The sequence below is a fragment of the Octopus bimaculoides genome, chromosome 1 (genome assembly GCF_001194135.2).
Source record: "Octopus bimaculoides isolate UCB-OBI-ISO-001 chromosome 1, ASM119413v2, whole genome shotgun sequence".
NCBI classification, from domain to species: domain Eukaryota; kingdom Metazoa; phylum Mollusca; class Cephalopoda; order Octopoda; family Octopodidae; genus Octopus; species Octopus bimaculoides.
In genome coordinates, this window is record NC_068981.1 from 159695308 (window position 1) to 159720199 (window position 24892).

The 24892-nt window shown below is 34.8% G+C and overlaps 1 protein-coding gene across 4 annotated transcripts in view; it reads right to left on the reverse strand.

Moving 5' to 3' along the window:
• Window positions 1-35: 35 nt before the first annotated feature.
• The window catches only part of LOC106884425 (protein transport protein Sec24A), an 82523-nt gene continuing 57666 nt past the window's right edge, over window positions 36-24892 (reverse strand). For all 4 annotated transcript variants that reach the window (XM_014935805.2, XM_014935807.2, XM_052972226.1 and 1 more), the window contains 13 exons: window positions 17739-17848; window positions 16651-16717; window positions 15667-15831; window positions 13178-13434; window positions 9245-9368; window positions 7403-7561; window positions 6602-6775; window positions 5947-6057; window positions 5331-5509; window positions 4042-4176; window positions 1811-2008; window positions 670-773; window positions 36-395 (listed from right to left, as the gene is read on the reverse strand). In XM_014935805.2, the coding sequence (XP_014791291.1) occupies window positions 281-395; window positions 670-773; window positions 1811-2008; window positions 4042-4176; window positions 5331-5509; window positions 5947-6057; window positions 6602-6775; window positions 7403-7561; window positions 9245-9368; window positions 13178-13434; window positions 15667-15831; window positions 16651-16717; window positions 17739-17848 (1898 nt within the window). In that variant the 3' untranslated portion in view covers window positions 36-280. The remainder of the gene's footprint in view (window positions 396-669; window positions 774-1810; window positions 2009-4041; window positions 4177-5330; window positions 5510-5946; window positions 6058-6601; window positions 6776-7402; window positions 7562-9244; window positions 9369-13177; window positions 13435-15666; window positions 15832-16650; window positions 16718-17738; window positions 17849-24892) is intronic.

A 24892-nucleotide genomic window follows, 5' to 3' on the forward strand; every position in this document is an offset into this window, starting at 1 on the left:
GATTTACTCTTGGACAGTTCATTCAATTCAGGGAAAAGAACAAAAAAAAAAATAATAAAGAGTAAGTGAAAAAGAGACAGGGAGAGAAGCCTAGCTAGCTACCCAAACCTTCAAGGCAGCTTCCTAGCTTTCTCCACCCTTTTCTCTCTTTCTCAACACTCCTCCTATGTGTGCTTAGTGGTTTGATGGCATATTTAGGCCCATGGCAGAATGGTGGCCTGTGTTAATTTTACAACAGTCAGAAACATTATCCAAAGTTCAAATACTGATGCAAATACACTCATCCCTTCGCTTGTTTTTGAATATGTTGAACGAATTCATAATAAGACATAGTTGATTCTGTTCGGTCTTCCACAAAATGCTGGAAAAACAAATGTTTTCGTTTGCTGTCTTCTCTGAAATAAACAAACGGAAAAAAAAAAAACATTTAATCAGTTGAACACTCAGAAGATATACACAGTCAGAACAAATATTACATGTTTACAGTGTAACTGCTTAGAATAGCATTATGGAAATATGTAAAGAAATACCAGAGGATTTTTGATAAAGAAAAAAAAAAAAGATATAAATAAAGCTATTTCATTATCTTAATTGTCTTTGTAATTATCTTAAATGTTGAATTATAACTTATTTTCCAGCAATTATTCCCAAACAGTTAATTGTTCTTACCGAAGTATGATAAAGCTACAACCATAAGGCCGAGAATCCATTAAACTGTAAATGAACAAGTGCAGTCTTTCTGATGTAGGATTGTCCCGTTCTGGCAAGGAAGTCTTTGTAAAGAAAGAAGGAAAATTATAAACATATATTGCTACATTACTTAACAAGAATTTTTGACAAAGAAAAACTTTATTTTTACACAAAAAGCCCGCGGGCATATGGCGTAATGGTTAAGAGCACGGGCTACTAACCCCAAGATTCTGAGTTCGATTCCAGGTAGTGACCTGAATAATAATAATAATAATAATAATAATAATAATAACTTTATTATTTGAAGAAATGAATTATCTGATATAAAAATAGAATTATAGTAAAACTGCTACAAGATTTTATACACAAATAAAAAGGAAAAAGACTACCTCATATCTTCTTCCTTCCTACATGCAAATATTCATGGATTTCAGTCCAACCATGACTACGATCCAATATATTTTAGTCACGTAAAACCATACACCTTATTCATCACTAAAACCTGCTATTACCCTCAAACAGTACGCTTCTGAGATAACCCTTACTGTCACCAATTCTTTAATTTTCCCTCCCTAAGGATATCAACTAATGAAATGTGCAATGTCTTCCACCTATAAGAAGTGCATAAATTATGCATAAATGTTGTCGTCGTTGTCGTTTAACGTCCGCTTTCCATGCTAGCATGGGTTGGACGATTTGACTGAGGACTGGTGAAACCAGATGGCTACATCAGGCTCCAATCTGATTTGGCAGAGTTTCTACAGCTGGATGCCCTTCCTAACGCCAACCACTCAGAGAGTGTAGTGGGTGCTTTTACGTGTCACCCGCACGAAGGCCAGTCAGGCGGTACTGGCAACGGCCACGCTCATCTCGCTCGAGAAACCTCATGTGTCACCCGCACAAGAGCCAGCCCAGGGGCACCGGCAACGATCTCGCTAGAAAATCCTACAACCCCACACAAGAGCCAGTTCAAGGGCACCGGCAACGATCTCGCTCGAAGAAATTTCATGTGTCACCCGCATCTATTAGAACTTTCAAAATAACAAAGAGTTGTTATTTGAAGGATGTAAATTGATAGTATATAATTAACACTTCATTAGAAAACAGAATTAATACTTACCAGTCCATCACATAACGAAGAGAAATTAGGCTTGTCAAAAACGTCCTGACAGAACCGATCACTAATAGCACCACCAATGAATAGAATCATAGAGTCAACTACATCTAATAAATAGGCACCATGTCTGTCCAAATTGGCTGCTGACAGCTGTAGTACAGGTGCCCAAGGAACACTATTACCACCCCGATCAGTCACGTGCTGCAAAAGAATAAACAGAAATACCAATCACTTACACGGCCAAATTCAAAGAATTATAATTTACAAATCACACATCTTCAATAAATAAATAAAAGGTCAACAAAATTTTTTTATTTGCTGTATGGGGTTTGTAGTGGTAGACCAGAAAGGGAGAGATGAAAGGGTGTTGTGATGGTAGAGAAACTGTAGGGAGAGGAGAGTAAAAGAAATAGAGAGAAAGAGTGATGGTTGGGAGTGAGTGAGCAAGTGTCACAGGCGGTGAGATGAGAGATATGACTGATCAAGTGATGACTGAAGTGAGCATGTGATAATTGGTGGGGGGAGAGAAGGTAGACACAAGTAGAGCAATGGGGAAGGACCAATACAGTCTTTGATTCATATGTAGGTATAGTGAAGAATGGAGGAAGGATAGAATGGTGCTAGTGGTGGTATGCAGGGTGGCCATCTATGTTTGCAAACCTTTATAACTGTTGAAAGAGAAATGGTAGTGTCTAAGGGATAGAAATGAGATGATTGAAATGAATAGAGAGATGGATAAAAGAGGGAAGGCACAGTGGTTAATCAATTCTTCTTAAATACAAATAAGATACATATGAAAAAAAAAGGCATCAGAGGGTGATGCATACCCTGTGCACACACAAGGTTAAAATAAAATTTAGGGCATCCATCTGTAGAAACTCTGCCAGGTCAGATTGGAGCCTGGTGTAGCCATCTGGTTCACCAGTCCTCTGTCAAATCGTCCAACCCATGCCAGGATGGAAAGCAGACGTTAAACGATGATGATGATGATGAATATATTCTCACACAAATTCATATTTCAACAAAATGACATCGAGTTATTTCCTCCTGATTATCGTTTATGAATATGTAACAAAGAAGAAAAGACATTTTGATTCACTCGTCCACCAATAATGAGCTTGAACCACTTACCCAATGAATATTTCTGCTAAATTTGGTGAAAATTCTTCCAGCCAGTTTCCAGTAATTTTGCTAACACACAGACAAAGACTAGCGACTACAATACCCTACCTTTGCTTATGCATGGTCAAAATATATAAAGCTTTGTAATATACATCTAAGTATTTAAAATTCTAACATGTGCCAGCGCCATGTAAAAGCATCAAATACACTCTGTAAAGTGGTTGGTGTTAGATAGGGCATCAAGCCATAGAAACCATACCAAAAGAGATAATTGGAGCCTGGGCAACTTTCCAGCTGGCTAGCTCCTGTCAAATCGTCCAACCCATGCCAGCATGGGAAATAGACATATGATGATGATGTATCTCATGCATTCTCCACACATCATGGTAAAGGGGACATTAAAATGATGATGTGCCACAAACATTGTCAGTGAAGACAGAGGACATTCAGTAACTGAAGTTGGACAAGCATTTTTTATTGATTGTACAGCATAACTGTTAAGAAAATGCCTGAATATGAGTGAGAAATGAACTTAGTATTAGAATTTGTATAGACAAGATATGACATAACTGCTCTGAACTTCAGATAATACAGGGAAATATTAATAGAGATGGGGAAAGAGATGATCAGAATTACATTAGGAGTAAAGAATATAAACCTTTCAGAAATATTTCAAAATGTTTTTTTTTACAATTAACTAACTTAGAATAAAAATAGATCACAGCTGTAGACATGGTTGTGTGATTAAGAAGCTTGCTTCACAACCACATGGTTTCAGGTTCAGTCCCTGTGAGCGCACCTTGGACAAACATCTACTATAGCCAAGGGCCAAATATATATATATATATATATATATATATATATATATATATTACACACACATACATATTTACATACATACATCTGGATGTACATGTGATTAGTGTCTCATTTACATCCTGGTAACTTATCAGTTCAGCAAAAGAGAGACTGATAGAATAACTGTCAGATATAAAAAATATTTTCTGGAGTCAATTTTGTGTACTACAACCTTTCAATTTGGTGCACAGCAAAGTCACAGCCCAAAGGCTAAAACAAATAAAAGATTATAAGAATAAAAGAAGAATACTAACCTCATCATCCAAGTTATGTACAGGATAAAGATTAGGGTATACTTTTTGTAACAAATAACACATTGGAAGTGTCTTGCACTGCTCCATAGCACACACTCGTTCATCAAGGCTGACATGTGAACTCCGGAATGCCTTCTGCAAGAAAATAATTACATACAAATGTAGGATTAAGCACCGACAAAATGAAAATGTAAACAGTTAAATCAATTTATTTACATTCTTAAATCATGAAGAACAAGAGCACTCAGAGAGTGCAAATCTCTGCCAAGGCAACACCAAAGTGCTCTCAACAATTAGAAAGAGGTGATTTTTAAAATGAGAATATCTGAAATAAACTCGACTGCTCTCACAAACAAAAATGAACCTGACCGCTCTCAAAAATTAAGTAAAAACACCGGAAAAATTATCCAGAATCCTTGTCCGGTACCTAATTGATCCCAATGGTAGTCATGAAATGTGAAGGTGGCTGTAGAAAATTTAGTAACAGTAATAAATAGTTTATCCTTATCTAATACAAGCCAAAGTTGTCGAATTCACCATTCAAAATAGCTACAGCTTAAAGGGAGATAATTGAGAAAGACTTGAAAGTTAACGTAAGATCGTAATCATGTTAAGTAAATATAACAAATAATCCAGAATCCTTGTCCGGTGCTGGATCGATCCCAAAATCGAATCAGTTCATGCCAGTCATGAGGCCAAACATCGCTGAAAGTTTCATCTGAATCCATCCAGCAGTTCTTGAAATATCTTGTCTACGGTCAAACAAACACGACTAAAAGCAATACCTCTGCCTTCGCTAAGGCGGAAGGAATAAAATATCTTTACATCTAATGGTTGTCATATTGTAAAATTGGCTAGATGACATTCTTTTCTACTCTAGGCATAAGGCCCAAAATTTTTGGGCCTTGTGCCTAGATTAGATTGACCTCAGTACACAACTGGTACTTAATTTATTGACCTTGAAAGAATGAAAGGCAAAGTCAGCCTCAGCAGAATTTGAACTCAGAACGTAAAGGCAGACGAAATACCACTAAGCATTTCGCCCACCATGCTAACATTTCTACCAGCTTGCCGCCTTATTGGCTAGACGACATTAAGAAACATATGCATCGTCTTATTTCAATAAGAATTTTTCTTTTTTATATGAAACAAGAGATGTTATTTATCAATATAGAAAGATGCTGTTTATACATATTTTTATAAAAAATAATTTATTCATTCATTTCTCTAAAAAAATTTTTTTATAACTCTTACTTTAGTTGCAATTTCAAAGAATTTAAATCACTTACACTTTTTAGTAAACTCAACACATACAATGGTAACAGACGCAAAGAATAAGGACAAAGCAAGTTTCCTATTCTGCTGGCAGATGACTGTGATGATGCATATGAAGAAAGGGCATCCACCGCAGCAATGATGAGAGCATCTTGTGCATCTCCCAGGGAGCTACTCAGGGTACGGTCCACAGCTGAAAGTACAGGTTTAAAAATGACATACATGAAACATCACAGAAGGAACATGAATAGGGATAAATTTGTTTATTGGTCTCGTAAATGTGTATGTGGCTGTGTGCATCTCACTCTCTCTCTCTGTATGTATATATATATATAATTAGACAAAATGAGATAACAAAACCTAGGCTGTGAGGAGTTTTCAGGATATTTATAAGGAAAAAGATATAGATATGGTCTTACAGCTGTTTCTAGGATATTATGGATATCCCTTCATCAGAGACAATGTGAGATGGTTAAATAGAGGTAAATATTTGAGCTTGAAATAAGGAATTAGGAGGAGATAGGGAATATAGAAGGAAATAAGAGAATGAAAGTAGAAATAAAATATAAAATATTGTAGTTGCAGTTCCATTATTCAAACTGCATATATAATCATCAATACAAAACTTACCCATCTTGGCAAGAAGAGCTGCAATGGCTTGCTGGTCAGCTCCTGCATGGACTGCACTCAGTTCAGTAGTTACTGGCAAACACAGCGTATGAACTCTTATTCGTCGTTCCCCTTTAAAAAAAAAAAAAGGCAAAAATAATGTATATCCAGGACAAAAATTAAGATATGTAATTAGAAATCAGCAAAACAACAAGTGTAGTTGTGTGGCAAGATGTTTGCTTCCCAACCACATAGTTCCTGCTTCAGTCCCACTGCGTGGCATCTTGGGCAAGTGTCTTCTTCTATAGCCTCAGGCCGATCAAAACTTTGTTAGTGAATTTGGTAGAGAGAAACTGAAAAAAGTCCATTGTGTGTGTGTATATATATTTATGTTTGTGCTTGTGTTTTTCCACCACCACCACCACCACTTGACAACTGGTATTGGTGTATTTACATCCCTGTAAACTAGCAGTTCAGCAAAAGTGACTAATAGAATAAGTACCAGGTTTTATAAAAATGGCCTGGGGTTGATTTGTTCAACTAAAACTCTTCAAGGCAGTGCCCCAGCAAGGCCACAGTCAAATGACTGAAACAAGTAAACGATAAAAGATCGAAAGAAGTTTAAGCTATAGTCAAATGCATATTCAGAAATTGAATAATGAAGGAAAATATTTACCTTTGCTTGATGTATATAAAAGGGCAGCTTGAAAACAAGCAGTATTGCTTTCATTTAAAGATTCCTCAATGGACATCTGCATTCCAAACCCAGCATCAGGATTGATATTTGGTAGTGAAAGAAGATCTGTTGAGCGAACGAAGAAGTTTCCATGGAAAGTATGGATACTGAGACCTGAAAATGAAAAGGCAAAAAATTTTTATAAACATTATCAAAAGACTAATTTTAATTCGAGCAGCAAATCTAAATTTTTTTTTTTATTTTTTAAATATGCATCTATTATAAAATACTTTTCTTAAATAGCTAAGATATGCAAAATACATTTAACCCTCTTGGGATACCCAGGCCAATTGATTGGCCCAAGTGATACAAGCTGAAAGGACTTTGAAGTCAATCCATCGGCCCGATGAAACAAATGTTGTGAATGGTGGTTTTGAAGTACAGTAACCAATCAGAGATTGTCTTTCAGTACATTTTTGTTTTGTTTTTTCACAGAAACATTTAGACTTATTATTCCATATATTTACATGTATTGTGTTGTTTTAGGTTTTCTTTTTGTGATAGACGTATAAGCTTTCATAATATATATATATATATATATATATATATATATATAGCTTTACATACTAATAAAGTAGTTTTAGGCACTTTATCCTTTGTTTTCCACATGCACCCATCAATCCCAACAGAAGAAAATTTTAGTCTTCTTGGCTACACAAACCAAAACACTGCATGTCTCAAAAAGATTAAAATATATTTTTTAAAATTAAAATTTGAAAGAGAAAACTGCCTTTAACTTACCTCTAGTGCAACGGATTCTCATCACAGCCTCAAAGCCTATTTTGCGGTAAAGGTAACGTGCAAAATCAGACTCAAATTTATCAGTCAAAGAAGGATTTCTAACAGAATGGAATGATGGGTAATGGTACACACAGCCACCTGAATATTTGGATGCACAGGCTGCAAATAAAACAAACAATTGTGTTTAAATAGAGTGTATAACAATACAAATTCCTAACAATTTTATACATATTATTATCACCTTCATTATTATTATTTGATGAAAACTCTTAGCTTATTTTGCTGGGGATGATCAAAAAGAGTCAGCTAACCACAGCCAGCAGACAAAGGTGACATTTGTTTACTGATCATGCTTCAAGAACCCTGCAGAGAACACTTGCAGTTCCAAGCAATGATGATTTTTGTAGGTGTTCTATCCTTTACATTTGTACCAATCTTTTTGAGCCATGTTGTTAATTGAGTGCAGCTACTTCCAATGTTATTATGATTATTCATCATCATCATCATCATCATCATTTAACATTCGTTGTCCATGCTGGCATGGGTTGGACAGTTTGACTGGGCTGGCAACTGGAAGGCTGCACCAAACTCCAGTCTGATTTGGCATGGTTTTCTACAGCTGGATGCCCTTCCTAACACCAACCACTCCAAGAGTGTAATGAGTACTTTTATGTGCCACCGGCACGGATGCCATTTGCGTAACACTGGGGTGCATTTATGTGCACTGGTATGGGCACCAATTTGTGTGACACCGGTATCTGCCACGACTGTAATTTTGCTTGGCTTGATGGGTCTTCTTCTCAAGCACGACATAATGCCAAAGGTCTTGGTCACTGCCTCCATGAAGCCCATTGCCCGAAAGGAACTCCATCACTTTGCCTCTGTCAGGCCCAACACTTGAGAGGAACTCAGCCACTCTGCCTCCGTGAGGCCCAAAGTTTATAAGATGCTCTTTACATACCACCAGCACAGGTGCAATTGGCTTGACGGGTCCTCTCAAGCACACTACATCGCCAAAGGTATCAGTCACCAGTCATTGTCTCTGTGAGTTCCAAAGTTTGAAGATCGTGCTTCACCAACTAATCCCATGTCTTCCTGGGTCAACCTCCACCACAGTTAGAGGTCGGCACTTCTTTACATAGCTATCCATGTCTATATGCATCACATGACTATACCAGCACAATCATCTCTCTTGCACATCTGTCCTCAGCTGTCATAGCCCATGTTTCACTGCCATGAAACATAGCTGTTCACACACAGACATCAAACAATCTGCCTTTCACTCTGAGAGAGAGGCCTTTTGTTGCCAGCAGGGGTAGGAGCTCTCTGAACTTTTCCCAACCTAATCTTATTTTCACAGTTATGCTCTCGGAGCATCCACCTCCACTACTAACTTGGTCACCTAGATAACAGAAGCTATCTACCTCAAGCTTGCCCACCTGGCAGTTGATAGAGTCTATTTTCTGTACATTTTCAGCGTTTATTGTACCTGTGCACCTATCACATACAAAAGTTAGTTTCCCTGTTAACCTTCCTCTGATGTTGCTGCACCTTTTATGTGTCCATAGCTTACACTGGGTGCATCTTAGGGAGTTTCTATGCCTTTTCTACAGATTGAGCAGGTCCATCTACCTGAAGGGATTTGTGATTTGTCTGCCTTCCTATTTACTATGACTATGGTTTTTCTAGGTTAACTCTAAGGCCCTTACCTCTTGGATACAACATACATCAACATGCTTCCATTCAAGTATTATTATTACTATTATTATTATTATTATTATTATTATTAAACAAATGTGGGGAAAAAAAACATACTAAGTAAGAAATTGAAAATATACTCACCAACAGTGGCAATGTCAGCATACTGAGTATTTAACATGAATAAATCAATAGCAACTTGTTGAGCAGAACAGTCCAAGGCAAGCTTTTTGTAAAAATCTGTTGCTGGGCCAAGATTTGGAATATTCTAAAATGCATTAAAACAAATAGCAGTTAATACAACTATCAAATATGATAAAATAATGCTTTCTTACAGTGGTATAAGACAACACATTTATAAAGAAGAACTGATTGATCTGAACCCAAGTACATTACTGGCACTCAAATAGAGGAAAGGCAAAGTTAATCCAGACTGGATTACAGAGACATAAACAAACACCACAAAATATTTTATCCAATGAACTACCAAATCTACAATTTAATGATTTGATCAAATAAGAAAGAAACGATGATTTCAAATTTTAGCACAAGACCAGGAATTTTATGGAAAGGGTTTAGTTGAATACATTGACCGGTACTTTATTTTACTGACTCCAAAAGAACAAAAGGCAAGATTGATCTCAATGAAATTTGAATTCAGATCATAATGAGCCAGAAAAAATGCCAGTAAGCATTTTGTCCAATTTGTTAACAATTCCACCAGCTTACCACCTTTGAAAGAAATAACAAAACATGTTAAAGAAAACCAAAGTGACATTCTATTATCGTATTTGATGAGAATTTACATCCAAAAAAAGGTCAAACAAAGAAATTAAGCTCATACAGCAAGAACAAAATAGAGAATATATTAAAGTTAGTTACATGTTTAGTTCTCTAATTAATTAAATGCTTTTCTACAGAGTTATTTCAACAAACTACTAGTTGTTAACATAGTGAATTAAAATATTAATTGAAGTAACCCCACCTTAATTTTCTACTCTAAAAGGTGTGAGGAAATATTAATTACAAGCTTTTATATATATATATATATATATATATATATATATATTAGCAAACGCACTCATCCATTGGATGATTTAAGTTGCTTTGGTGGTATTTTTTTCACCAAATAATTGAACTACCTAGAAGGTTTATGAGTAGCACACCAATCTATGTTTCCGATTAACCTAGGAACGGAAAATGAAATTGAAGGCTGGTTATTGTGGAGATCATTGCAATTAAATGATCATAAAACATTTAAGTTTGCAAGCGATGCAAAGTAGAGCTACTGAAATGTTTTGGCAGTAGATTACGGATAATGACTACAAAAATATAGCTGTTTAACATGAAAGAGAAATTTCTTGTCAGAAACAGCCACATAAATGGTGTAAGAAAATTGAAGGAAGACATTAAAACTTCCCCTCTGTGAGTTTATTTTATTCAACAGCAAAGAGAGCTATTTTTATTCGGAGAGATAAGCTAACAAAAGCCCCTTTATTCTGTCTTCCCACATAGCCTGCACATAAACTAACAGTAAATGCTGCATAAAGTTAAATTGGTATGGAGCTTTCTGAAAGATATGTATAGATTTCGCTAGTGGAAGCAAAACTCTTATTTAAAGGTTGGTTCTTTGGGATGAATCATATGTGATTGTTTAAAAAGGGCTAGAAAGGCAATGATAAAACGTATTTGAAACAATAGACAACAGTCAAAATATCATAATGGATAGGTAAACAAGCATCCTTAAAGTTTATCAAAGGTAAACAAAACAATCAACAAATATGAGAGGGAAGGAAATATCACCTTTCAAGTAACTCAGAATAGGTAAAGGTGAGCTTGCCAAAGATTAATGCAGTTTAAATATGTAGATTAAGATAGTCTTGTATTGGATATTCATCATGTACAGTGTTCGTAATCAACTGAATCACCATCGTAGGTGGATAGTGGAAATAAATAGACAATATCCTTTCACTTTTATAAAAAGATTAAAAAAGTACAATTACATGGGAGCTCTGGGTAAAATGTTATTGTTGCATGACCATCATTAGGACATAAGTAATGTGTGCGTAAAGTTTGGTGAAAATCAGTTGAGAATTGTGATAATGTATGTGTTAGTCATTATACACACACATACTGCGATTTATATATACTAGATGATAATATCAATTGAAAGAAAACCAATTTTTCCAGTATAGAAATTAATACTTATTCATGTATTGATTACTTTTTGCTTAGTGAAATTAATTTCAATCAAGAAGTAAAATAAGTAATAGAATATAAAAAGAACCAGAACATTCATTTGAAACAGACTAAAGTAGATTTTAAATAAAATGAAAGTAATAGACATTAAAGAAAATAGGCAAACAGTTGATAAAGAGTAGAAGTGTTGTATTCTATGAAGATGAAATGTACAATGAAAAAGGAATCCACACATTATTTTTGTATTTAAAAAATTGGAAATAGCTGATTTTTTAAATTTAACATTCCGTAACTTGTAAGTGTGAATAAAGAAAAGATAGCAGATAAGTAATTTGTATCTCAGTGAAGTGTGTTAAATGTAAGTGAGACAGAATATAAATTGTGTGATGTGTAAAAGAAAGAGAATACAAGTGTCTGAGAGCATAATAGTTTGAAAAATAAATTACAATGTTAATTAGAGAAAATTAAAAGACGCAGTGAAGGTATTAATAACAAAAGTTTTGATGAACCATTTCATATTTAACATGTAAAGCAAGTTAAATATGAAAAGAACAAAGAAAATTTTTGAAAAACTTCAAAAAAAAAAAAAAAAGAAATGGCAACAAAGAGGTTAAAATAATTAATGATAAAACAGCAGTTAAATACTCAGCTGTTGTAATATAACTGTTAATGTTAATATGAAAGAAAAGCTAAGAGAAAGGCAAACAACTAGTTTAACTATTTAAATAATAGAAAAGAGGCCATATGTAATAGGATTGAAACTTCAATATCTTAGAACTAATAGAGAATTGAAATAAACACTATAAGTAAATACAATAATAAAATGAAGGTCAAAATACTTGATAAGGAAAAAAATTATTAGACTTTGTATACATCTGTCCTTACTTTACACTGACCTGGGATAACATGGTATGCTCACTGTAAACCATGTTGTTACACTTATCATGAATAGGTCTGTGATAACACAAGTTGGTGATCAAAGATTCTGCTTGGACCACAAAAATATCGCTCAGCAACCATCCACAATGCTCAGAACAACTTGGGATCTTGGAACAAAACCTATTTTTCCCATATGATGTATTATTCATTTAACAGTATTTTTTGTTACAAAACACTAATGAGAAATGCAGACAGATATACCTAGAAATGTTCCAGGTTATCATATTTTAATTTTCATGTATGATGATATGAAATTGAAAAAGTGTAGACATACAATAAATTCCCTACGTCAACAGCATTGACTCAAAAAAGCTTTTATTTCTCCATTTCATTCTAAAATCAAAATTGTTTGCTACATCCACTTTTTGTAATTTCTTAACTCTCCTCTCCCTTCATCAGTCTACATGTTGAAAATGCTCAACAAGTATTTCCAAAAATGCTTATCTAACTTATTTCAATCAAATGAAATCTCATTTAATGTCTGCTTTACCATCATTTAACATCTGCTTTCCATATTGGCATGGGTTGATGGCTTGACAGGAGCTAGTGAACCTGAGGACTGCACCTAACTTAAATGTCTGCTTTGACATGATTTCTATAATTGGATACCATTCCTAATACCAACAACTTTATAATGTACTGGATGCTTTTTACATGGCACTGGCACTAGTCAAGAGAGCAGAGTGTTAAGCAAAGGAGATTTGGCTGCTATTTCTAGCATATCAAGCAACCATGCATTGGCTCTCTTTTTGGCTCGAGTAAAAGTATGCACATATTTGTCAACAACTTGCTGTCCTGTTGCCACCAGCTAGAACTTTTACATGTTATACACTTCTATCTCTTTTCTAATCTAATTATGTAGTAATATTATCTAATTTATATTGCCATGCTTCTCATAAAAACCATTGAATATTCAATCTGAAAATTATAACAACATACCTTGTTTGATTTAGAAATGTCTTCTCTAACTTGAAGTGCTCCTGGTCCTGCTGAAGGCAAGCATGTTTGAAACACAGTTATTCTTCCTCCAGTTGGACTAAGAAGTTTATATGAAGCTTCTAAAGTGGCTCCTAGTGCATTTCCGGTTTCCATGTTGTTTTCAAAAAGCTGAGGAAGTTGTTGCAACAGGTCTTGCACAAGGTCATGGCTTTCATGTAAATTCACTAGCAAACTGTCAGGTAATGGAAGGAAAATATCTACAAAAAAAGTCAAAATAGTCAATTATAACCTTTAAGACAGTTTCATTTACATCGAAGTTTCTCAAGCATTTTTTACCAATGGGTCCCCTTGATTCCTATTTTACTTGGATGGACCCTCCTAACCATTTGATGTGTTTATCAAATCATATTACAATATATTATTAGGAATTATTCTTTTACTTGTTTCAGCCATGCGGCTGCAGTCATGTTGGAGCACAAAAAATTTTTTTTAATATTTTGCAAAGTTGTAAAAGCATAACCAATTTAATGCAGATAAATTCCAACAGCAAAATTTTACATGGACCTCCAAGAGCCATACAGATACTAGTTGAGACCCAATAATACAAGTTGTAAAATTTTTTTAACAAGTACATTTTGTCAATCAGAAATATCTTTATTATGTTAAATGAACTTATATTTTCTTCCTGATGAAAAATTTTCTAATTTTAACTTAGTGGAAAGGATGTAGATATTTGAAATACTGATGAACTTAAGACTTGAGTAATTAAGTTAAAACTGTTCATCATAGTTTGAACTATGACCAACCAAGATTTCAAATCTCAACCCACTTCTAAAGACAAATTGGGAATGTTATCCATTTTCCAACTAGATTTACTGAAGCATGTAGACTAACATAATTTGTTTAAAAGGACAAAACAATGCTTATTTCGCCCTTTCATTATCATATTTCTGTTGAAACACACTGCTCTGATTCAATTAATTTTAGAAATAAGAAAAAATTTAGTAAAACACATGTTGTTTTTAGTCTGGTGTTTAGAACAAAATTGCCATAGAATTTTGAGAAAAGGCTTTAGTTTAGATCACTTTTAAACAAGAAGTTTGTATCATAAAATCAGGGGCAGTCTCAGGTGGGTTGGTATCAAAAGGGTTAAACTTCTAAAAGGCAGAAACTATGAAGTGCCAGTTATAATGTTTTCAATATCTCTCTGTTCTGAGTTCAATTTAAATCTTTTAAGGGTCAACTCTGCATCCATGTGTCCTATCAATAAAATACCAGTCATGTATTAGGGTCGGTTCAACCAAATTACCTCCATATAACATAACTTCATGAGCTTTCTGTGACAAATAAGAATTCAATATTTCATGATGATGATGGTGCTAACATCTTAATATTTCAAACAATACATTCAAGATGAAATAAGATATATTCAGATGGATGTAGCATGTGATTGCTACAACTAGTAACAAATTCTGCACAAATGATCCTATGATTTAAATGGTCTCTATATTAGTAACAAATCAACTATAAAAGAATCACAACTCATACTAGGAGTGCCAATCTGACTTGCTTTTACTTATAGTAGTTGCAGGTGGGAAGAGTCACAGATTTGGGTGCAATCTCTGTCGGAACAATATGAGAAATAGGTCAAGAAGAAAGACAGTTTGAAAAAAAGACTACTTTCTATTTCTTCACTGAGAGGCATCAGCACTTAAGACAGATGTAAAGAGATAATGTAAAGTAAGTATTGCAGCATGAATGATAGCCTGGTAAAGGCAAGAAGAACAAGAAGATTGTTCATATCAAACAATGTCATATAAGAATAACATAGAACAGTGTTCTGCAACCTTTTTTTCACTTGCGGTACACTTATATTTTTTTTCAAAATTCAGCAGCACACCTGAACTAAAAATATAACTAAAAGTATTCTTTTACTCTTTTTTATTTGTTTCAGTCATTTGACTGTGGCCATGCTGGAGTCGAGCAAATTGACCCCAGGACTTATTCTTTGTAAGCCTAGTACTTATTCTATCGGTCTCTTTTTGCCAAACTGCTAAGTTACGGGGACGTAAACACACCAGCATCAGCTGTCAAGCGATGGTGGGGGGACAAACACAAATACATATATATATATATATATATATATATATATAGATATATATATATATATACGACAGGCCTCTTTCAGTTTCCGTCTACCAAATCCACTCACAAGGCTTTGGTCGGCCTGAGGCTATAGTAGAAGACACTTGCCCAAGATGCCACGCAGTGGGACTGAACCTGGGACCATGTGGTTGGTAAGCAAGCTACTTACCACATAGCCACTCCTACGCCTATGTATAGTGAAAAAAATTATATTCAGGTTACACTGCTGCACACCTAGCATCATCTCGTGGCTCACCAGTGTGGAGCAATGATATGGAATGCATTAAGAGGTTAACTGTAAAACCACAGAATCTAGAATAAAAATTAGCAACATGTAAACTTACCATCTATGTCAGAGACAGTCAGCATTTGAGGCTGAGACAGACCTTCAGCTAAATTGAAAAAATGGATTGCTCTATCAAAAGCTATAAAACCTATCTGTGTACGTGAATCACCAGGCAATTTTTCTAGTTCTGCCAGCAAGGTTTTACATACAACTGTGAGATAACCTGAAAAATATAAATAAGATATTTAGAAAATTTCATTTGTGATTTTCAAAATGATTTTACCAATTACAAAAATATTTATCATGTATGAAACATTAGTTAAAAGAACAATTTATTTCAATTGTAACCTTTAAAACAAATGTTCACTGTATTCCTCCCAAATACTGAAGAGAGTCAAATTGCAGTAGAAACCTAATTCCTTCTCAATGATCTCAAAATTTTGTTTTAAAATTAAATCAAAAATTAAACTAAATCTTCATATCCTAAATAAAAACCACTATAATAACTAAGAGAGCAGGAATAATGTCAATTTAAATTCTTTGAATCACCTCCATTCTGTTAGGCAATGATACTGGAATAGCTCACATGTGATTGCTACAAATTGACACTTTTACATGAACTATTTAAATAAGGTTTTTCACAAAGGATTCTTTCCAGTCTCATTCAAGACAGTAATTGCTTCTAAGGTAAGTCAGATGAAGTGTTTTGCTTCAGAATAAACAGCAACCTATGTGAGAACATTGTTGGAGCTAACAAATTAAGAGCTAAAAACTGAGGTAGATTTTCTACGGTTGGATGCCTTTCCTGCTGCCAACCTTCCATTATACACTAAGCATAATAGCTTTTTACCACTACAAGTAGTGTTATATTATTGAAGGGTTTCACATTGATGCTAAAGTTTACATTTACTACTGAGTGCTGAATGCTGCAGTACTAATGTACCTATCTATTCCAATTATTTGTAGTAAGAGATGTAATAAAGATATGAGTGAAAGTCACAATGAGAAGAGAAATCAATTAAGTAAATAGTCTCATACACACCAGTTTCTATTGCATTATATGTTACATCCAAAACAAAGAGGTACACAGCTGGCTGAGGAGGTCGCAACTGGAAATATAGAAAATGAGTGAATGGATGAAAGACAAATTCAAGAAATTCATGACAAAATTCAAGAATGAACTATTACACTACATTCACAGAAATAAGCCTCTTGTCAGTAGATTTGAAAGAATGATTAAATCTACTGAATCTTTACTTCAATACATTGCATATACTATCAAAATAAAACTAATGTTCAAAGAATCATTTCTTTCTTTGTAAATAAAAGCTTTTGAATCTAGAATAGCTAAAAGTTCTGTTGTTTGTACTGCACAATAGGTATATTTCGAAGTGCATAGTTACTGAATATTGTAAGAATATTTGAAAAACTAATAAGCAATACTACAATTTTTCAAGACCCAAATTACCAATATCAAAGCCTGCATATATAACACTATAAATATGGAACAAAATCAAAGACAACATTTATCATATACAGAGCATTTATATTATTTATAAAACAACTGACTGATGAACAAATACATTGATCACTGTCATTCTCATTTAATGTCTACTTTTTCAATGGGTCAGACAACGTTTCTTGAGGCAGATTTTCTATGGATGGATGCCTTCCCTGTCAACAACCCTCACCTGTTTCCAAACAACGACATATTTCCCATAGCCAGACTTGTTTCTCACAGGAGACTAAAAAACAAAGAGCATCACTTGTGTGATGGTGATGCTCATTTACAACTATTATGGTTGAGAAGTAAGCTTCTTAACCACACAGCCATTCTTGTGCATGCATGCATACATGCATACATACATACATACATTTATATATAAGAATCTATAGCTCAGTGGAGCAGCTCTGTACTTTATTCACTGGGATATTGAAATAAAAGATTCATTTTGCAAAAATAAAAATGTTAAAATATAACCAATGGTTTAAATTAAAGATAAATTTACTCAATTTCATTTAAAACTATTTTTCAGTTGGAGCAAAAATATTCAGCCTTCAGTAGGCCACGTAACATGAATATTATAATAGCAAATTATTATTCAGAAAATTTTTTTTTCAAAGACGCACCATGTATTCAGAAGGTGCAATGAACTCAATTGTAGAAGATCTCACTTCAGGTCTGCGTTGTGGATCTCCATATGTTCTTGATACGGGATCGAAAGAAAATTCTTCTGGTACTGTAAAGAATTTTGAAAATAAGGGTTATGAAATTTGACTGTAAACTTCTTCAACATATAGATTATAAAAACAATTCATTAAAAAGAAAAAGAATCAATATAGCAACTACATCACAATTATTTCATACAATTGAAACATTACACAGAAGAAATGTCAGGTTATACTAACAAAATAAAGTAAATAAATACTAAATTAACCTCGGGTTAAAAAAGATTAATTAAACCTCATACAAATAAACAAAATTGATTGTGTTATGATCAGAAACATAAAAGTGTAAAGTTCTTTATTCTTTGTAAACATTTCAAAACAAAATTTCATTTTAATGAACAGTGCTAAATAAAGCTTCAATATTTACACGTATTTCTAAAAGTCATTGAAAATTATTATACATAACCTAACCAGATAGAAAAAGGAGAAAACAAACCTAGTATGAAATTTTACTCCTACTTTTTGATTAAAATAAACTCATACACTACATGATCATCAATTGCTTTCTTTCTGATATTTCATTAGAAATATTGAAATACTTAAGTAAAAATTTTGATAGACTGCTCATGAATAAAAAAAATGCTAAATTTTGTAAATGCCTCTATGCACAGAAATTGCAACAAATCTAAAAATATGTGTATGTTGATATATGCACTAATACAATTTGATATTTGTGAAAGTACATTTATTAAGAAGATAGCTTGCAGACAAGTCACTCATTTGAAAGCCCCAAAGAAAAAGTAATATTTATACAAAGCAGACAATGTAACATTGAGGACACATATACTTAACCTTAATGACACTAATTCGGTGAATCAATATTGATCATGAGTATTGGTTCTAGCACTAGAAACTGAGGAAGGTGCTCAGTGTGCATGTGCATAAAATATAGATTGCACTCACCTGCTTCTCCTTCATCAAAGCCACTATGATCATCACCTAAATACCATATTGGGAGTATACTATCAGAGCAGTAAGGGAATGAGCAGTGCTTATTCCAAAGCAATATATAATGCACTTAAATGCAAAATTCGACAAAAGTATGCATAACTGCACCTATCTAATTGAACTTGTGTGGCTAGTGAAAGAAAACCCACTATTGCTGAATAAATCTCTAAGCAGAAAAAAAATACAAGCAACCTGATTGAAAAGAAGTTAAAGCCTTCTTCTGTGTGTGCGTGTGTGTGTATCTGTATGTATGTGAAGTTATATATATATTTATGTGTGCGTGCGTGTGTGCGTATTCTTTTATTTGTTTTAGTCATTTGAGTGCGGCCATGATGGAGCAACACCTTGAAGGGTTTTAGTTGAACAAATCTACCCCAGGACTTATTTCTTAAGCCTGGTACTTATTCTATCAGTCTCTCTTGCCAAACAGCTAAGTTACAGGGATATAAACACACCGACACTGGTCATCAAGTGGTGATAGGATGGTGGGCAAATACACACAAACACATATATACAATGGGCTTCTTTCAGTTTTCATCTGCCAAATCCACTCACAAAGCTTTGGATGGCTTGAGGCTATAGAAGACACTTACTCAAGGTACCACGCAGTGGGACTGAACCTAGAACCATGTGGTTGGAAAGTTGGGAAGCAAGCTTCTTACCACACAGCCACACCTTATATATTAAGGTTAATATATAAATTCATGTCATAACATATAGGTTCAGTCTGATGAATTATTGTTGATGATTATCAAATACATCACACTTTTCAAAATTTTGATTGTTTTTTATATTTTTTTTCATTTTGTTATTGTTGTTCTATCTTCAAACCAATTTTATTTCAATTGTAGCTGTTTACTTATAATACTAACATATTTCAGAAAGGCAAAGTTTCATAACTTTTCATCCTATCCACTAAAAACCAAAATTTTCTCGATTTTTCTTAAGTAAACTTTGTTTCTTTCAATAATATAGGAGCTGAATACAGAAACAGAATATTTGCTACTTCTATAAACAAAATATAAAATGAAATGAAAAATTTTTAAACAGGACAATGTATATGACAACTTTTGAAGAATACAACATTAAATTTTACTAATTTCTGTATATTGTATGTACTGCTTAAGATAATTGAACAAGCACATAATTAAAAACTGAGACATTCACTGAAAGACCTAATGAAAACACTTGTTTACTCATCAACTAGTGTTAGTGAGGTTAAAAGCTAAATTTTACATATATACTGAAATTTTTTAAGATAATTCATATAAGATCAATTTCATGTTCAAAAATCAGAGAAGATAAATGTTAACATGGGAAATTCCTTGCATCTTATCTTGTCTTCACATTTAGCATTAACTTTTGATTTTTAACATCTAACTTCAAATAATAAGAAAGGGCCATTTATCATTATTTTATAGTGGTTTTAGAACTAGTAGAAGTGGTTTTAGGAGGCATTTATTTACAAAATTAAATAATTACTAACAAATAAATAGCTAGAAAGATAATCAGTAAAGAAAAAAATTAATTATACTGGTGATAAAATTTTTTAGAGAATATATTAAGTTTCAAACAATCAGAAATTCACACAAAAGATAATAATCTGTATTTTACTCAAAGAATACTAGAATATACAATTTGTGTTGATTTTTTATATTTTATTTCATACTGATGAGATAAAAGCAGTCAGTTAATGTTCTTGAACACTTGTAAGTTAATTGTTGCAGGAAAAATATGGAAAGGGAAAGAATTTCAGATAGGTGATGTTCTGAGGAGTAGGACTTAAGCTTAAGTAAGAAGGGAAGAGTGAGGTGGGAGTGCATGAAAAGAAGTGATACAAAACTAGCAAGTTCAGAGAAGCAGATGTTACAGCTGTAGCAGTAGAAAATGCAGAAGAGATAGCACATCTATGATCTGATTTCATTGGGTTTTGGCAAGCAACTTCTTGCCAATCCAGGGGATGGCCTCCTTTTCTGTTGTGTGTGGTCTAGGATGTCTGCAGCTGCAGCACTGTCCTTGTGATGGAAGTAATACAACATTCTAGATCTCACTTTGTGAAAGGTTTGTAATTGTTGGATGCTGAGGTATTTCTTGGTCCTGACATCACATCTTTGTGATGCAATCATTGATATGCTGAAAATATGGAACTGCAAGGAGAGATTCCCACTGATTGCAAAATCTAAAATTTGTAACCTTCAGAGCTCTAGTTGATTATTGTTCAAGTTTAAGGGGAACAGGCCAAGATACCGCTTTCCAGACATATGTAGTGATTGTGTCTGTGGGCTGTTGAAGCATAAAGAACACTAAGATCTCATTGGAGAATTATTTTCTAGATCTCTAACTCAATTAGTCAATGCAAATTTGGCATGAGGTGCTAGGGTTGTGTGTAGATGACACTTTGGTATGAAAGGTTAGAGAGGAATGAAGGAAAGTAACATTTGCACATCCACATAAGAATAGGCATTGATGGTGGTGATTCATCATCATCATCATCATTGTTTAACATCTGCTTTCCATGCTGGCATGGATTGGATGGTTTGACTGAGGATGGTGAGCCAAAGGCTGTACCAGGCTCAATCTGATCTGGCAAAGTTTCTACAGCTGGATGCCCTTCCTAACGCCAACCACTCCGAGAGTGTAGTGGGTGCTTTTAGATGCCACAGGCACAAGGGCCAGTCAGGCGGTTCTGGCAGCGACCATGCTCAAAAGATGTTTTTACGTGCTACCTGCACGTGAGCCAGTCCGGCGGCACTGGCAACAACTACGCTCAAATGTTGTTTTTGTTGATCTATATAAGGGGAAGACTGGGTGGGAGAAGCCAAACGTTAGGTATCTCAGAGTTAATAAAGGCTGAGTCAGACAGAGCTGCATCAGAATGTTTTAATAGTGGATCTCACAAGAAACCTCCAATCCATGAGACAAGAAACACAGTTTCATCAAATTTCTCAAGTGTGAAAATATACTGGCAAGACAGGAGACTGGATCTTGGTAGAACTCTACAAAAGCCATATTAGTAGTCATTTAGTTGGAGAGAGAAATTCAAGGAAATGGAGAAGATGAGTATTAATGATTCGCTCTATCATCTGTGAAATGCTGAAAGTGAAGGCAATAAATCACTATGTGGCAGAGTCAGAGGAATTGCCCCTCTTGGGAATGGAACACACTTGAGAGAGAGAGACTGAAGAGATTGACAAGGATAAGAGTGAGCCTTGAATGTAATGTTTAAGGGCAATGCAAAGAACATAGTCAGACCCAGTGGACTTATTGGTTTGAAGCAATCTGGGGTATTTTTGCATTTGGCATGTATCTAAAGATAGTGGTGAGCCTGGTAGAATATAGAAATAGAGTTTTTGGAGGAAATTTATCTAGTGCTTGCAATGTGAAAATGGATGTAAATTGGGTAACAAATATAGGGTTTTCTTTGTATTAGTATTGCTTACAGACCAACATGGTTAAGTAGAGTCCACAAAGTTGGTAGAGATCTTTTGGCAAGGAACCAAAATGATCAGTTATAGTTTGGTAGACAGAACTTGTAGGCTGTGAGATGCATAGAAGCATCCTTCATTGTTTCTAGTGATGGTCTTACAGATGTTGCAGTAGTAAGGTTTCTACTGGGTAGTAAGGTTTCTCTAGGCCTTGTAGGCCATATTCTTTGCTTGAACTGTAATAATGCAGTTAGTGAAATACTTGAGGGATTTTGAGTTATGAAACTTTTTTTTTTTTATGCATGAGATGCCTATTTCAAAATCAAAGGTGAAGCACATGCAATACCATGAATAGAAAGCACAGAACTGGAACTCCAACAAGTCAGGTGACCTGAAGTTCCAGAGGGTCCAGGAGGGGTGAAATTGTTGTGGATGAGTAGCTAATGAGAATAAGGCAGTAGTTAGGTGACCTGATGGGTGCAGATACAGTGACAGTATGACAGAAGCTGGCTTTGGAAGTGAGAAAAGAGAACAAGGGTGTTTAATGTGCCAGTGCATTGATAAGACAAGCAAATGACATTTATTGTTGTATTTTATATTGTTTCGCAACATTAAACTGTTTGAGAAAATCATCATCATTTAACGTCCGTTTTCCATGCTGGCATGGGTTGGACAGTTTGACTGGAAACTGGTAAGCTGGAGAGCTGCACCAGGTTCCAATCTGATTATAATTAAGTGAAAATTTTGCTAATGGTTTAGCAACATTTTCAAAACAATTTGATCTTGATTTTCTTGTATAACAATGAGAAAAATGAAATTTTAACAACAGAAAAGTGAAGCCACTTTCCCTGACTTTACTATAGTATTGAGAGTTTGAAATTGGGTTCTGTTTTTTCATTCCCTTACTAACAAAGGAAAAAATTTCTTCTACACATTATTTTGGAGTTATACTTGTTTGACTCAATCAGAGATCATGTGGGGAACTTGAATCAATTACAATAGTGTCGGTGACCAGCTCAAAGATATACAGCAGGGTTTCTCAAACATTTTTTATGTATGAACCCCTTTAATTACTATTTTATTCTGGTGGACCCCAATAGCCATTCAATGTTTCAAAACTAGTTTTATAGAAACTTCTTTCAAAATTCTTATTTTAGGTTTCAGACATTAACTTGTGTAGGTTGAACAATGTAAAGTGTTAAAGAAAGAGACCAATCTGTTGCTTGAAATACATACCAATGCATACATCTAAAGTGAAATTTTTTCAGAGACCCTTAAAATACTATCATGGGTTTCCAATTTATCATTTTGTTGTGTGGACCCCCAAAAAATCTTTCATAGACTCTCAGGGGCCATATGGACCCTGGCTGAGAACCACTGATATACAGTATGTACAGCTTTGATATTTTAAGTGCCTGCGGCATGTGTAAGGACTTTCAAGCGAGATCGTTGCCAGTGCCCCTGGACTGGCTCTTGTGCGGGTGGCACATAAAATACACCATTTTGAGCATGGCCGTTGCCAGTACTGCCTGACTGGCCTTCATGCGGGTGACACGTAAAAGCACCCACTACACTCTCTGAATGGTTGGCGTTAGGAAGGGCATTCAGCTGTAGAAACTCTGCCAAATCAGATTGGAGCCTGGTGTAGCCATCTGGTTTCACCAATCCTCAGTCAAATCGTCCAACCCATGCTAGCAAGGAAAGCGGACGTTAAACGACGATGATGATGAATATAACAACGGAAAAGAATATAACAGTATATGTATGCTTTTGAGTGGCTATCATGACGTGTTCAATATGTGTGTGTTATGTTATATATAACATTTCAGTTTTATTAACTCATGATGCATGCCAGCTAATGGCATTCATCAGATAAAGCATTTTGTCTTTTAAAATTCTTTAAATGTTGATTTCAGGTCACACAGATTGGCGTTCTGTGTACAGCAAGTAATGGATTCTGCAACAGCTACATCTTCATAATTTGGATGGTGAAATCTTACAAAATTTTGGATGGTAGTTGTTTCTGTAACAGCATTCTATAAACTAGTAGAAACATTTCAATTAATTTCTTCTTGCTTCCTACATTAGAATAGAATGATACTCAAAACCTTGCGCAGATCTCTACATTTCACAATTTGAATAAGCCATACACTCGATGAAGTCACTATCAATAAATTATAAGAACTAGTGTGTGTGTATTTGTATCATCATCATCATCGTTTAATGTTCGCTTTCCATGCTGGCATGGGTTAGACGATTTGACTGAGGACTGGCGAACTAGATAGCTGCACCAGCCTCCAATCTGATCTTGCAGAGTTTCTACAGCTGGATGCCCTTCCTAACGCCAACCACTCCAAGAATGTAGTGGGTGCATTTACGACCCACCGGCACGAGGGCCAGTCAGGCGGTACTGGCAACAGCCACGCTCAAAATTGTGTTTTTTACATGCCACCTGCACAGGAGCCAGTCTAGCGGCACTGGCAACGACCTCTCTTGAATGTTGATAAGCATAGCATATCTCAAAAGGTCTCGGTCACTAGTCATTGCCTCAGTAAGGCCCAATGTTCGAAGGTCATGCTTCACCACCTCATCCCAGGTTTTCCTGGGTCTACCTCTTTCACAGGTTCTCTCATACATATATATATATATATATATATGTATGAGAGAACCTGTGAAAGAGGT